The sequence below is a fragment of the Mirounga leonina genome, unplaced genomic scaffold (genome assembly GCF_011800145.1).
Source record: "Mirounga leonina isolate KUSES-001 unplaced genomic scaffold, KU_Mleo_1.0 Mir_154, whole genome shotgun sequence".
Lineage (NCBI taxonomy): Eukaryota > Metazoa > Chordata > Mammalia > Carnivora > Phocidae > Mirounga > Mirounga leonina.
In genome coordinates this window covers 49,560,736-49,575,258 of record NW_023270389.1, presented here as the reverse complement: position 1 = coordinate 49,575,258, position 14,523 = coordinate 49,560,736, and the positions used below count along the sequence as shown (strand labels likewise).

General features: G+C 46.8%; 1 protein-coding gene across 2 annotated transcripts in view; it reads right to left on the bottom strand.

The window, feature by feature from the left end:
* ASTN1 (astrotactin 1) overlaps positions 1-14,523 on the bottom strand; it is a 290,281-nt gene that overhangs the window by 152,095 nt on the left and 123,663 nt on the right. For both annotated transcript variants that reach the window (XM_035010736.1, XM_035010737.1), the window contains exons 3-5: positions 2,926-3,319; positions 1,270-1,416; positions 148-255 (exon numbers count right to left, since the gene is read on the bottom strand). In XM_035010736.1, coding sequence (XP_034866627.1) covers positions 148-255; positions 1,270-1,416; positions 2,926-3,319 — 649 coding nt within the window. The remainder of the gene's footprint in view (positions 1-147; positions 256-1,269; positions 1,417-2,925; positions 3,320-14,523) is intronic.

Below are 14,523 nucleotides of genomic sequence, written 5' to 3'. Positions count from 1 at the left end.
AGGAAGTACCAGCTGTGGTCCAGGGACGCTTCCTGCAGAAAGTGGCTTTGGTCCACACAGCCCCCCGCCCGACCCAGCACCTGTGCCGCTCCTCGCCTCCCCTGCCCGCAGCCCCACCACCCGCTGTGACCCCTCCAACCTTCCCACCTCTGCTGCGCCTCCGGCTCCGCGAGGGGTCGGTGTAGAAGGTCAGCTGGGGGTCGTTTTCTGTCTCGGGGCCAGAATCTCCTTCAGGGTTCAGGAAGGCGGAACCAGCTATAATGAAAAGAAGCACAGCACAGTCGACATCTTCAGTTTTTTCTTCATGACACCAAATCACTGGGCATGTTCAAGAGAAAAATCGATAAAAACAAGAGCAGGCTGACTGACAATTTGGGAGCAGTAGTCACAGACGCTGGAGCTTCCTGATACCCAGATTTATTGGAGAAGTGGACCTTTTCGTGACAGCGGTCACTGGAGCCCACCCCCAGCCAGCCCAGGCTCCCCGCTCCATCCGCGCCCCCCCGCCCTCCCCCCCCCCCCCCCGCCACCAGAGATGGCCTTCATGGATGGGGGGTGGAGAGGGACGGAAGGGAAATTTCCCTCCTCAAAAGCTTTTCTCTGGTCCTGGAATTAATATGCATTCAATGGGATAAACAGGAAAAAAATAATAAAGAGAATGCAGAGAAATGTGCAAAAAGAACAACCCCAATATCCCCTAAATCCTGTCAATCAGAGAAAAACTCTGTTCACATTTGACGTATATGTTGTCTTTTCCTGATACAGAAATAGATAAAGGTTTTTTAATCTCCCCTTACGAATGGCATTTTGCTCGGGTTTTTTTTTTCCATTTAATAAATGGGTGGGCAACTTCCCATATGAACAAATACGGATCTATCTTATCATCCTAAATGGCTGCATGATAAGCCACTGGATGATAGACAGATGTGCAGGTAGCTAACCGATTCCCTACTGATGGACACTTAAGCTATTTCCAATTTTTCGCTCTTTTAAACAATGTTGTGAGGAACAGCCTTTTACACACGGCTTTGCACACTTGTCCAATTATTTCCTAAGGATTAATTCTTGTTTATGAAATTACTTGGTCAGAAGGTTTGTACATTTAAGTTTTTTGGCTAAGTAACACTCAACAGGCTTCCAGAAAGCCTGGGCTCAAACACACACCCGCTAGCCATGTCTGAGTGTCAGGGGTCCAGGATATGAATGGTCCTGCCTCTACCGATATTAAGGAAACCGCCACCCGCAAGCCCTCCCATCAGACACAGATACCTCTTGCCTTGTTGTTGATCCGCTTTCTCTGGCTGCTGGAGGTGTGCGAGAGCAGAGTGGCCTGCTGGTGGTTGGAGTCCACGGGGCTGGTGGCAATGATGTTATCCTTGTACTTGTTCATCAGCGATAGCTTGGCATTGTCGCTTCCTGCAGAAGGAAAAGTCAAGGCAAATTCTTTCAGAGAAAAGGCCAAAAGAAAGTGCGAGCAAGGAAAGCTGCTTGAACCACGTAAATGGAATTTCACAGAATTGAAATAAGGAACCTTTAAAGTGAGAGATTGGCAGAGACTAAATACTCCTCTGATTTCTGCAGGGCTACAAAATTGAGGGAGGAGAGGAGAGAGATGACAACTGAAAAGCCAAGTCAATTGATTCTGTATTGATTAGGGTCACGACATGTGGCCCGTGCGCTAGAGACAGACAACAGATTCCTTTCTCTGGGGCGGCACAGAGTTTTAGAAGAAGCTGAATTTGAGTGCATTCAGGCAGAATATGCCTTCTCCCTCTTCCACCTAGTCGATCTCATGACCCATGAAATCATGACCTGAGTCGAAACCAAGACTCAGATGCTCAACGACTGGGCCACTCGGGTGCCTCAAATTCGAGACTTCTATGATGTGATTTCCCTCTCTTCAAGCGCCACTGAGGAGCGCCTGGGTAGCTCAGTCACTAAGCGTCTGCCTTCGGCTCATGTCATGATCCCGGGGTCCTGGGATTGAGCCCTGCATCGGGCTCTCTGCTCGGTGGGAAGCCTGCTTCTCCCTCTCCCACTCCCCCTACTTGTGTTCCTGCTCTCGCTTATCTCTCTGTCAAATAAATAAATAAAATCATCAAAAAAAAGCCCCACTGAAAGTCTATATATCTTAAGCAATATTCAGTATGAAAAATGTCTTCTTTAGAGAATTGAGCAGTTTTTTGAGGGATCACTGTCTTGGGGTTTTATTTATGAGGAGTTGCTTATTTACGGAAGTCTCAGAGATAGATAGGAGGGCTGCTATAAAAGAAAAGTACAGTCATTTCCTCTCTGCATTTTGTTGACCCTGATTTTGTTCAGCCTGATCAGGTCCAAGTCTTTTCCACCCAGCATCTCCATAGAAACACTAGGCATCTAAGGTCGGACAGCTTGATTGCATTCCTAATCTTCTTTGAAGAAGTACGACCCTTGTAAAGACCACAGAGGCCATGGGCAAGACAACACAACCAACCACTCCCTCCCCAGACCAAGGTCTCCAGAGTCATAGAAAAGGACAGACACCTCTGTCCTCCCACTCAGTGGATACTTAGATCACCTAAGCAAACATGCGACATGCAAAAATGCCGTACACACGCGCTGATCTTTCTTGCTAGCTTCTTATTTCCCTGGGGACTGCTCTATTATATAAGAAAAAGGCTCTATCTAACCCACTCTTCTGTTGGGTGTAAAGGTGTCTCTGCTTCCAGTGCAAAGGCGAAGCGGAGAGGAATTCAGTGTATACCTGTTCTTCTGATTTCCCCCATTAGAAAACAGGTCCCGTTGTCTCCGGAAAGCGTGTACCCTCTGGCCCACCCGGGAAAGGGCACAGGTACATGCCATTATGCATGACAACCGGCCCCAAGACTAGAAAAGCTGTTCCCTACTCACTCCCTAGTTCCCCAAGGGGAGGAGCGACTTGCCCACCTGGCGTGAGGTCCATCCCCGCCTTCTCGTTGCAGCCCTGCAGGGAGTCCAGGGTGCGGGTGACCTGGCTGGCAAAGTCCTCCCCTCCGTTCATGCACTCCCTCTGCAGGTGGTGGCGCAGGTCTGTGATGTCGTACTCATAGCCGTCCAGGATGGGGGTCTCCCGGATGCTCAGGGTGCCACTGGAGTTGTGGCCCTGCACGCGGGCATTGCGCAGACTCTCCCGTCCGTGCCCGCCGATCAGCACAGAGGGAATGTAGTGAATCTCGTTGGCGGCCTCGGCGCTGGCACTCTTCTGGGGCTGGGGCACCCTGCGGCGCTTGCACCAGCGCCGGCGAGTGTATAGGATCATCACCAGGCACAAGATGGACAGCAGCAGAGCAATCATGCCACCCTGGGAGGAGAGGACAGCAGACAGACGTTGGAAGATGGGTGAGCTCGTCCCACAAAGAGGCATCGCCCCCCCCCATCCATCACTCACTCATTAATTCATTCATTCAGGTGCGGTAAGCACTTAGAGCAAGCATCACTCTGCAGCAAAGGGACAGTCCGTGGCGACAGGTGTTGAAGGAAAATGGAGAAAAATGGACCTGGGATGACCAGGGCCTCATTTAAGTGATCCACAGTTGCTTCTGGCTTAGCAAACACTGTGAAAGAGAAGTCCGTGTGTGTGTGTGGTGTGTATGACTTCAGTTGTAGAAATAGGGGAGAGGGTTAGTTTGTTAAGGCAAATCTGTTATGCAGAAAGCTGGTTTCCAGCCAATTTTTAGCAGCAGAATGGCATCTAGTTTCTTCCTGTCTCACATCTTAAAAATCAGCCATGTATATAGATTCTAACTCTGGCTACATCAATGATCAGTGAGTCCCCCAAATTTGGAACCTCAAAGTCCTTCTCTATATAATGGAGAAGGTGCCACTTGGCCTGGGACGGTGGTGGTAAGGACTATGTTAGGGAATGGTGCACAGTGCCTAGCAGAGTGTGTCACATGGAATCAGGGATGGCCTGAGCCTGACCTTAAATGTCTCCGTCAGAGTAGGGGAACACCATCGACCAATCCAAAGAGAAGTTTGCGTCCATTAGGGATTTACAAGCAAGTGTGTGGCAGACGCTCACCATTTGAACATGACTTTTTTGGATCACTATGGCTTCAGGGGACAGCTTACTCCCACTCACGATGTCCTGAGTGATCGAACTCGCATTCTTGCTCGAGGGAGGGATTGAGACCCATGTCCTGGAGTCCGGCTGGCAAAGGACTTTCCTTGTGAACCTTCTCATGCTCCCAGGCCATCCTCTGAGGCCACTCCCTAAACACCAGGACTCCACTCGGTTGTCTAGCAGAGGCCAGGATGCCATGCTTAGTGACACTGAGCACCTCACCTTGACATTCCGGGGGAGGGGGGGTTGGGGGGAAAGCCTTACACCCCCGTTGCTCCCCAGCGCTCAGCGGGCATAAATCTTCCAGTGCACGATCTGTATTCACTCCCCTTATTTTGGTCAATATCCCTCCGAACCTGTTTCATTAGGTGGGACTGTGACAAATGGTTCTGCTCTCGACTTGGGCTTCAGTCACTGCCACCCCATCCAATAGGCTAGAGATGAAAACCCCCTATTAATTCCCAGGGGGCCCACCCACACAAGGCTGGGTCAAGATTATCCCCTCAAACACATGAACAAGGGCTTTCTCCAGTCTTGTGAGAATTATATCTTGAATTTATAAAGTTCCTCTCCCGATAAATCTTCCCATTTACCTTCCCTCCCCTGCCAGCACTGTGAACAAAGCACACACACACACACACACACACAGAACGTTGCCACTTTCAAACAGGCACAGAGCAGCTGAGACAAGAAGCAACAGAGTCAGTTGCCAAGTGACAGGTCATGTCAGGTGGCTTTTCAGGGACATACACTGGCCTCCATGTTTTCCAGATTTTTCCTTTATCTGTGGAACCGTTTCTCCTGGTGAAATCTCTCATGCAAGTAGACAGCATAAATATGAAGCTGCCCGTTGCAGTGAGGGTGGGGGTGCAGGGGTAAGTATTCCAGGTCATGGCCGACGGTCGCCTCCCTGCAGCCCACCGTCCCTCCCTGCAGCCTGCAGACCGCCCCCTCCCCAAGTGTCGCAGCCAAGCCCCTGAGCCCGAGCCCCGCAGCAGCGTGCTGAGAGCCCCTGCTTGAGTCCAACTTGCTAGTTTTTCAGCAGGCCCTTTACCTCAGAGTCAGACCCACCATCCTTTCCCTCACCCCAAATTGAAACTGCAACAATAGGCAATTAAGCCACACAGAAAGAATAAGTTCCAGAGTGAGAGAAGTTGTCAGACATTGAATTAGGCTAGTGAAAGCAAGAGGTAATTTTATTCCCTAAAGAGCTATAAGAGCAGTATAAACATCAATCTCCGAGGAATGGCTGAAACACCAACTTTCCGCTCACACAGAGGTATTCGGGGGGCCCCTCCAGGCTTCCCCTCAATTTCTCCTTTCAGATGATCACAACAGGTTATGATCGGATGCAGCCTGAATACAGCAAGAATAGCCGTCCAGTATGGGGCTGTCACTATGTATCAGACATGTGTTCTAAATGCTCCACACTTTTAACTACGCCAGATAGGGTCAACTATTTGCTCATTTGACCTTTGAAAAGGCTCAGGCACAGAGGTTAAGTAACTTGTTCAAGGGCACAGAGCAAATAAACAGTAGTTCCAGAATGGGAACAAAACGCGTCCCAAGGCAGAGCCTCCGTGCCTAACCACCGGGCTACAGCGACCCTGCACAGCGTTTACACACTGCAAACACACACCCCTAGTGAGCGGTGTATCCCACAAATCATCAGCAGGTGGGATGGGGGGAGCATGCATGAGCCCACTTAGATCTAGCCTCATTTCTCAAAGGGCACCTCTAGCTGACAGTGGGTCAAAAGAGGCGCCATCATAAACAAAGGACCTTTCACTGAGCCCCCACTAAGTGTCCAAACCCAAGATTAGTTGGGAGTGGAAAGACAACACTCACGTTTCAAGGTCTCTACGCTAAAATAAGACAACGCGCATCACACATCCCTAGGTGCCTGGAGGATACCATTAGATCTCAATTTTGTTAAATTTCTCTTTCAACTGTGAGACCCATTGAAAATCTCTAGGTTTGGCCCCTCCTCTTCTGATGAAGAAACTAAGGCCCAGAGAAACTACGAAACTAGATGGTGCCAAAGTGGCTCTAGACCCGATCCTCCTCATGGCACTGCTTTGTTAGGTGCATCTAAAATTCCCTTTACCCTGTGTGGCCCTAGACACTTCATTAGAAATATTTATATTTATTTATTTCTAAGTAGTAACTTTTAGGGAGCTAGAACACAAGTTTTCGATCGGCTAAGCCAGTGTATTTAACATATATAACCTTGCTTTATTGAAACGTTTCCCCTGCTTAGAGTCAGTGACTCCCAACAACCTTAGGTTTTTCTTAATCAGTTACTAGTAATGAGCTCCAGCCACTAAGGGAAGCTCCGCACAGACAGAGGAAAAAGGATGATTCTCAGGTATTCAAGTTGTGGTACAGTTTCTGCTTCTATAACCCAAATTGGTGGCAGGTGTCATAATACTTGGCAATGATTTACTAATTGTGGATTGTTACATAAATAATCATAAATATATATATATAGTGTTACATAATATAACATGGACTATAATTTAATAATAACATTTTGGTAACAATAACAATAATTTGTAAAATCACTACACACAAATCCCTCTGAACTGCTTATCTGCTCTGTCCAGTGAGAAGATCCCAGGTAGGAAGGAGTAGGGAGAGACCCTCCACTACCCTAGGAGAAGTCATGGATGTAACCACCTTGACAACTTTCCTTCTACAACGAGGACATGGAAATCTGGTGCTCACGATCGACTGTTTTTGCATGCCTGGATAAACCATGGTTCATTGATCTTAGCATTATTTTTAACCACTCTACTTCCACAGAGAATTTTATGCAGCTTCAATTTAAGTCAGAGAGACTCTACAGTTTTTCTTTCAAATAATCTAAAGGAACAGAGGCAGCAGATGAAATGGAAAGAGCCCCTGGACCAGGAGTTATGCTGAGGAGCTTCCTGATAACCAGGTCAAAAAGGGAAAGGCAAGCTGCACACATCTTCTTGTCTGATGGAATAAAGTTTGGTGGGAGGAACAAACTTCCCCCAGGCGTTCCACTCCAGCCAGACTTCCAGCTGGAGTGTGTGAATGAACACACAGACGAGCACAGGAGGCTTTATGGAAAGCGAGCAGGAGTTCACACGGGCACCCCTGGCTTTGCAATTCTGTACTACCTGAGCGGCGCTCAGAGGGTGTTCTTCATTTATGTGTGTTAGCTTCAACTTCTATGGCATTCAAAACAAAACAAAGCAAAATCATTAAGGTATGTGTGGACCCAAGCGACAAGTAACAAGTTGCAAACTTTGAATATTCAAAAAAAACAATAACTGCAAGGTATGGAATTGTTTTGTTCTTTATTCATTTTTTCATGAGTTTTCTGATTATTCTACTGATTTTCCTCAAAACTGTTAACATTTAATAACTAGAAGCACGTTTGGGGTATATGAGAACTCCACATCCATTAACAAGTTGCATGCAAAAAAAAAAGTGGCATTTAAAGATATATTTTTCTTTAAAAATCAATAAATCATTTCTACTGGCTCTAACAGAGATTAAAAAAAATGAAATCAGCTTTTATTACGAAACTGACATTTTCGGCACTTTACCTGAGAGAATAGTATGAGATTTGTCAGATCATTTGCAGATTTTGAAATCTTTGTGTAACAATGTTTTATATAACACTGATGGTGATTGCCCAGGGACAGATCTAAGCAGATCTCCCTTTTATGCTCATCCCAATCACACAGGGTAACCACAGACTGACTCATTATCTGACCTATGTATTCGTTCTGGGTCTAGATCACACCTCCCTCCCTGAGCCAACTCCTACTTGTCCTTCTAAGTCAGTTCAGTGACATAACCTCAGCCAGTTCTTCCCTTGTTTCACTGAACTGCCCACAGAACCCTCCACATAACTCTGACCACAAATATTTTACCTTTGATTTGCTTGTGCATCTCATCTATTGGATTACAGACCTTATGAGAGCAGGGACCACTAAGCTCCAGGGCCAAGCACAGTGCATGGCATAAAGGTATTTGATAATTACAGAAGGAAGGGAGGCAGGGAGGGAAGGAGAGGTCGTCTGTGAATGTATTTCAATATAGACACCTTCTGTGCGCTTGCCAGCAAAGCTTATTCAAATCAGTTGCTTATGTAACTCATTCATTCAATTCATTACTCAACCATTCAAGTATATACTCACTTCAGTAAGGCACGTTTCTAGTGATCACTGTGATGGAGATACTGCAGTGAATAGTACAGGGACAGTCCCTGATCTCATGGACTTTACATTCAAGTTTGACGAAATAATCTGTATAATTGGTTTTTAAAGGCAAATACAGGCACAAGAGGAAGATGAAAACAGATCACAAGAACTGGAAATGTCATTACTCCTCATAACAGAAGAAGCTGTGGTAGCTAAAGATATCTTGGACTGGAGGTGATACTCTAGGGATACCTCCGGGGCCAGTGGAATCCGTCCCTCATCCCATATCAGTGTCATATACTCCCAGAATAAAGAATCTCACTCTATCAAATGTCACCGAAGTTTAGGGAGTCACCTGGGTTTTGTGAACCCTTGGCAGAGAAATGGAAAAGCTGAGATTATGTTTCCAGCTACCATCTGTCAAGGGACTGCAGCCAATCAATCAGCTCACATTTCAAAGCTTCATTTCACCCCAGGAGTAACCAGAAGACTGAGTCTGAGACATAATTAATTATCCCTCAAGGCAACTGGACACACTGAATTCAAATTATATTCCTCAAGGAATTAAATGGTGGTTAGAAAATAAGAATGAAATAAGACAAGTTTGGTGGCTTGTGTCTCCTATTTTCACCCAGTAACAATGCCCAAGGGTCTGGGGCAAAGGAGCTCTCTCAGAGATGACAGTGATCACTTGTATCTATTTCCGGCTTTCAAAGAAGATAGACCAAGAGGAGAAAAACCACACAAGCCCACATGGCATCGCCAGTCATACTCTAATCTAGATCCAAATGTTCCAGGGGCAGAAAACGGGTGAGGTAAATAGATGACTTTTCAAGGTCTTGTCTGACCCTGTTTCTGAGCCCAGTGGAAAACTAGACCTAAGTTACTAATAGCATGGAGACCACCAATAAAACACCAGGGCTAACCAGCAGAGGGACTCTGTGCAAGTTGCACAAAATCTTTTTTTTTTTAAGATTTTATTTATTTATTTATTTATTTATTTATTTATTTATTTATTGGGGCGGGGGGGAGAGAGAGAGAGAGAGAGAGAGCACGAGTCAGGGGAGGGGCAGAGTGAGAGGGAGAAGCAGACTCTCCACTGAGCAGGGAGTTGGATGCAGGGCTTGATCCTAGGACCCTGAGATCATGACCTCTGCCGCAGGCAGATACGTAACCAACAGAGCCGCCCAGGCGCCCCTCAAGTTGCGTAACTTCTTTAAACCATCCCCAGGCTCTCATCTAGCAAATGAGGTGACTGAAAGAAATGAATTGATTCTTCCAACTTGAAAACTTTCTGATTGTTAACACTGATCCTCGTCAAACTGGAACTAGCTCTCAACTGGTAAACAACTGGTGGAGAAAATGTCCGTGAGCTCTTCTTGCGCAGTAAAGCCAGTAACTACAGACCAAGGAAGTAACGGAGCGATCCTTCAGAGGCGGGCTATCAGTGCTCACTAGCCAACGGAGTCCCTGATAGGGAGCTCCAAAGTCACAGTAAGGCCTTTGAAATGAGCTGATGTCATCCAAATTGTAGTAACATGTTCCTGACCTTGAGGATCCTTTTCCTGCCAGCAGGAGTCACCGAAACAAGAAGAGAAGGCCCCTTGGTTTGCTCTTCTGGCAGATTCTCTTCTCTGTGGTGGCTGGTGAATAGAAATCCATTATCCCCTGCCCATCTCCTTCCCAAATGGAAGACAAGAGAAACATGTGAAGCATATTAAGTAGCAAGTTCAATTTATAAATTATTAGGAACATTACCTCCCCTTGGGGGTTTTCTGAAGTCTTTAATCTTGTGGAAATGCTTTCCAGTTGCCACGGGCCACCACGTTAATTAAGAGGCCTCAATATGTCCTCTGGGTCTTCTGACGTGAATTGCACATCCCGCTGGCAAGGGACAGGCTTGCCCTGCCTTATCAGCCTCTCACCGGGGCATGATACTACGTTAGCCTGCAGCCATGAGATGCGTCAGGACCCCTTCCTCAAGTTTCCAGGTGCAAGTACCCAGAGATCAGGGATGAAAGAAGATGCCCCCCCATGACCTTCTCTCATTTACCCCCTGCGGGGGTAAAGACAGCCTTCCATAAGCAAGAGACAAACTCTAAGACAGCCTTCTAGGTTAGGCAGCTCACATCTGAAGGCCCTTCCCACCTGAAGATGCTATGAATGAAGTTCTTCTCAGGAGGAGACTCAACTTTATAGCTTTTTAATTTTTTTTTGTTTTTCCCAGGTCTAAACATTTTAATTCTGTTAGGTTTGATCACCATCTTTCTTCTTTAATACAGGAAGTTTGTCTTCAATTTCTTTATGAGCCTTCAGGAGTTTCATAAATGAGAACCTGAAGCCCTACAGGGAAAGTGGCTGGAGGCTAGCATGCTGGAGTTGGCCCGGGCTACTTCAAGTTGTCCTCTTTCAGGTTCTTTTATAGAACTGCCTTTTTGGTTCTTGGGAGTTTTTCTTGCCTCAGAACCTTGACTTCACTGTCCCAAACAAAAGCAAGAGTGTATTTGTTCATAAGGAACTCAGAGCTCTCTGATCCTCAGGGGCTTTGGGGGCCTATTGTTTGCCTTAATGAGAATGCCAAGGCCGTGCAGCTGGGGGAGGCAGGGGGCCAGAAGCAGCTTGCTGTAGGCGGGGTGTTCTCAGTCCAAGGCTACCCTAATTCCCAAGACTTGCCTAGATCTCTGCAGAGTGGGAGACGCGGGAGGAATCAGGATGCCGGACAAAGCTGAGGTCCTCCCGTCCCACCAGAGATAGATGGACCCTGTGCACCACAGGCAGGCTGGGAGATAAAAGGGTCCACAGAGAAGCAGAAGCACTCCAGGTCGCTGTCTCAGCAACCCATGGGCAGAGCCGCGTGAGACAGGCTCCCTCCATGGGCTACGTGCACCTGCCCTTCAAAGCTTCACAAGCCAAGCATGAAGCCAATAAATAAATATCTCCAGCTGGATAATGCTCAGTGCTTATTCCTGGCCACGTTCCTTACCTCCATTCCTCTTTGTTTTTATGCAGTAGGTGATCTTGATGAAATAAAATAATAACAATAATCTGCTCCATTAGGACCAAACATTAAGGGAATTACTGAACAAGTAACAGAAGCTGGCACGGTATATGCTAATGACCATTAGACTTTCACCCTCTTTCTCTCTGAAGATAATGCGGATGTTAAACCCCTCTTCCTCCCAGCTCCCAAAAGTCAGGCAGCCCAGCCCAAGGGGAGGTGAGAGGTCTCAGAGACCTAATAGCTCTGTGGGCAGCAGCTGGGGCTGAGCAAATGAAAACATTAAAGACCAGTCACTGAGGGCAGACCCTATGCAAGGTACCTGTGGGGACTCTGATGACCTGTTGGGATGCCAGTGACTTCAGATGGAAAAAAGTGGGGGACAGAAAGGTGAGAGAATCAAGATGTCAAGATTTCCCTGAATTTGGTACATAATCACTTTCTGAACCAGTGGAGATTCAAAAGCTCCGTTTCCTCCCCCGAAAAAAGAAATGAGATGGATCTTTAAAGGCTGTGCTATTCAGAGATGCTTGCTAGTCGGAGGACAGGTGGAAGGCCCTTCACATTGGGTGTGGGCCCTGATCGTATTCCTGTCCCACACAGAAAGGCACAACTTTATCATCATAATTGCCATGAGGTCTGGTGTGCCAGAGTCTAGTCACATCTTCAGGAGCCGTGCCCAGCCTTCCTCCTCACAAAGGAATCTCCAATGGTGCAGTGTCTTCACTGGGAGAGGTGACAACCCTACCGAGCTGAGGGGTAGTTCTGTGCCTTGAAGGCTACAAACCACCATGAAAGCATTTCTCAGCTTCTTAGAGCAATCCCATTACACATGCTTAATTCCGCCCCCCTCCAATTACTGCCTTATTTTGTAATTCTATGGACACACTGCCTTATTCCTACAGTATCGGTGCAATGAAGGAGGAATAATACCTACCATTTGTAAAGTATTTACCATGTGCCAAACACAGCACCTGGTGAATTACATTATTTTATTTAATCCTACCAATACATATAAGTAGTAGAAATCACTGTTTCCATTTTTTGATGAGAAAACAGGAGATCAGAGAGGTTAAGTAACATGCTCAGGTTTATGTGGTAGTTAGTATTGAAGCCAAATCAAGACTCAACCACTGATCTTAATGATGTTCTAAGACCTGGCTGAGTAGAAAGGGGCCCACCACTGGGCCTGGGCCCGCGGCCCCAATTCCCTAACTTCCATCTTCTCTAAATGAAGCCCTCAATGGCTTTGCACCTATACATGACCCTTAGGGTTATACAAGTAAGGATTCCCAAATGTCCACACTGAGTACTGTCTACACTGTCTGCCCTGGATGCCCCCAATCCTCCTCAGTTAAGTTTGATCACTGGGTTAACCAAATGCATAATTTCAAGCAATAATTTAATTGTACCAGTGGTGGCTATATTATCAGGCTGTCATTTTGACACAGGCAGGGAAAATCTATGGAGCTACCTATCCTTGGGTAGAGGTTTTCTAAGCGAAATCAACTGTCTTCAGTGTTGGCAGGTACAGATGCTCGAGCATTTCCTTGAGCACCGTCTACTACACAGGCACACAGACTTCGGTGTCTTTGCCATCTGTAAGCCCTTATTCTGGGCACAGAGACCTAAGAGGAGCAGTGGATGTTTTCCACAAGAGAGCAACACATGGAGAAAACAGACTGGGAAGGAAATGTTGGACTGGAACACTTTCAGGGAAGCTAGGAACTGGTCACAGTTGGGTCATCTAAAGATGGCTGGCCAACAGATTTGGAGAAGGCCTGCAGTCATGTCTTGTGTTAGAACTCAAAGGATGATAATGGTCACTTCCAATGCAAGTCATTCAAACTAGTCAAATCCAGGAGTTAGCAAAACCCTTATACACAGCTTTCTGCTCCTAACGGACCTCTAACTTGGAACTGACTTGACCCACAACATGGAGGAGAACAATGGGCACCCATGGTCACAGCTCTTGTAACGTTCCAGCTGTGACTCAGTCTTGGCATCCAAGGAAGATGCATGTTAAAGCTGAAGAATTGTAGCAAAGGGAACAGGCAAAGGGATTAAGGAGAGCAGAGACACTGACGTACAAACACAATTAGCGTATCCTAGGCCAAGATAGCTTCCAAACCTCTTGCTCTTGCCAACAAGCTTTGTCTGGTATCAAAGAGGGGAGGGAGAGGGAAGACTGACAGTCAAAAGAGTCTCCTCTTGGGCCATGTACTAAGTGCTGTTGTTCTTATTTCTCCCTCTTAAAAAATGATTATAATTCAATTTTTCTCTGGAACTAATCAAGCACAAAATCTGGAGAAGAGGCCTGGTCTGTGAAGGCAATCTCTGAGTGAGACAATGATGTTCTCATTAGGGCAGGCTTCCTTCAACTACTAGCTCCAGCATCAGCAGCATTTTGTCTTTGGCTAACTACATTTTTGCAGGCAAAGCCATTGTAAAGTCTCCAAATGCTTCCCATCATTAATTTAAAAAAAAAAAAAAGTTGCCCTGCTCTGCCTCCTCCCTCCCTGGCATCCTACCCACCCAGTTCTGCATGATGTCAGCTTTGTTCTTTTGGTTTTCCATGGATTTCTCTCTTGTGTTTGACTTTTGAGGGGGAGGTGATGTGGTTGACTAGAGAACCTGACACCTGTAACTCAATTTCTTCACTAGCTGTCCATGGCTCACTTTGTTCCCGGCCAGATGCTAGTCACATCTACCAGGCCCTTGGACTCACCAGCCAAAGATGGGCCCAAGCAGAGGGAAGCTGGAAGCTGAGTCCCAGCCACCCCTGCTCTCCCCTCACCACCCCAGGGAAAGTAACAATAGGCCCAACTCTGATCCAGTTTTGATTTACTGATCAGTGGCTGGATCACGCACTGTGACTCCACAGGTCATCCTGACCTGGCCAGAGACTCCCGTGATACAAAGACAGTCAGGGGTTCTTGCTTCCAAGGCAACTGATGAGACAGACATCATCTTTCCAGACAATGCATTATTCTGTACCTGGGGCGGACATGTGTTGCTGACTCCATGGGGGCCATTCCCAGCCAACCAACAGCATCATTATGATTTAATTCAGATCACAGTGTTCATGGGATTTCATTTTTCCACTTTCTATTCTTAAGATTCAGTGTTATTGTAAGAGAGAGAGAGTGGGGAGAGAGGGAGAAAGGAGGGCAGGAGGAGAGGGAGGGAGAGAGGGGAGACAGGCATGGGCTAATAGGGTGTGTCCATGCCTTTGCCCTCTCCTTCCCGACATGCCCTCCCTC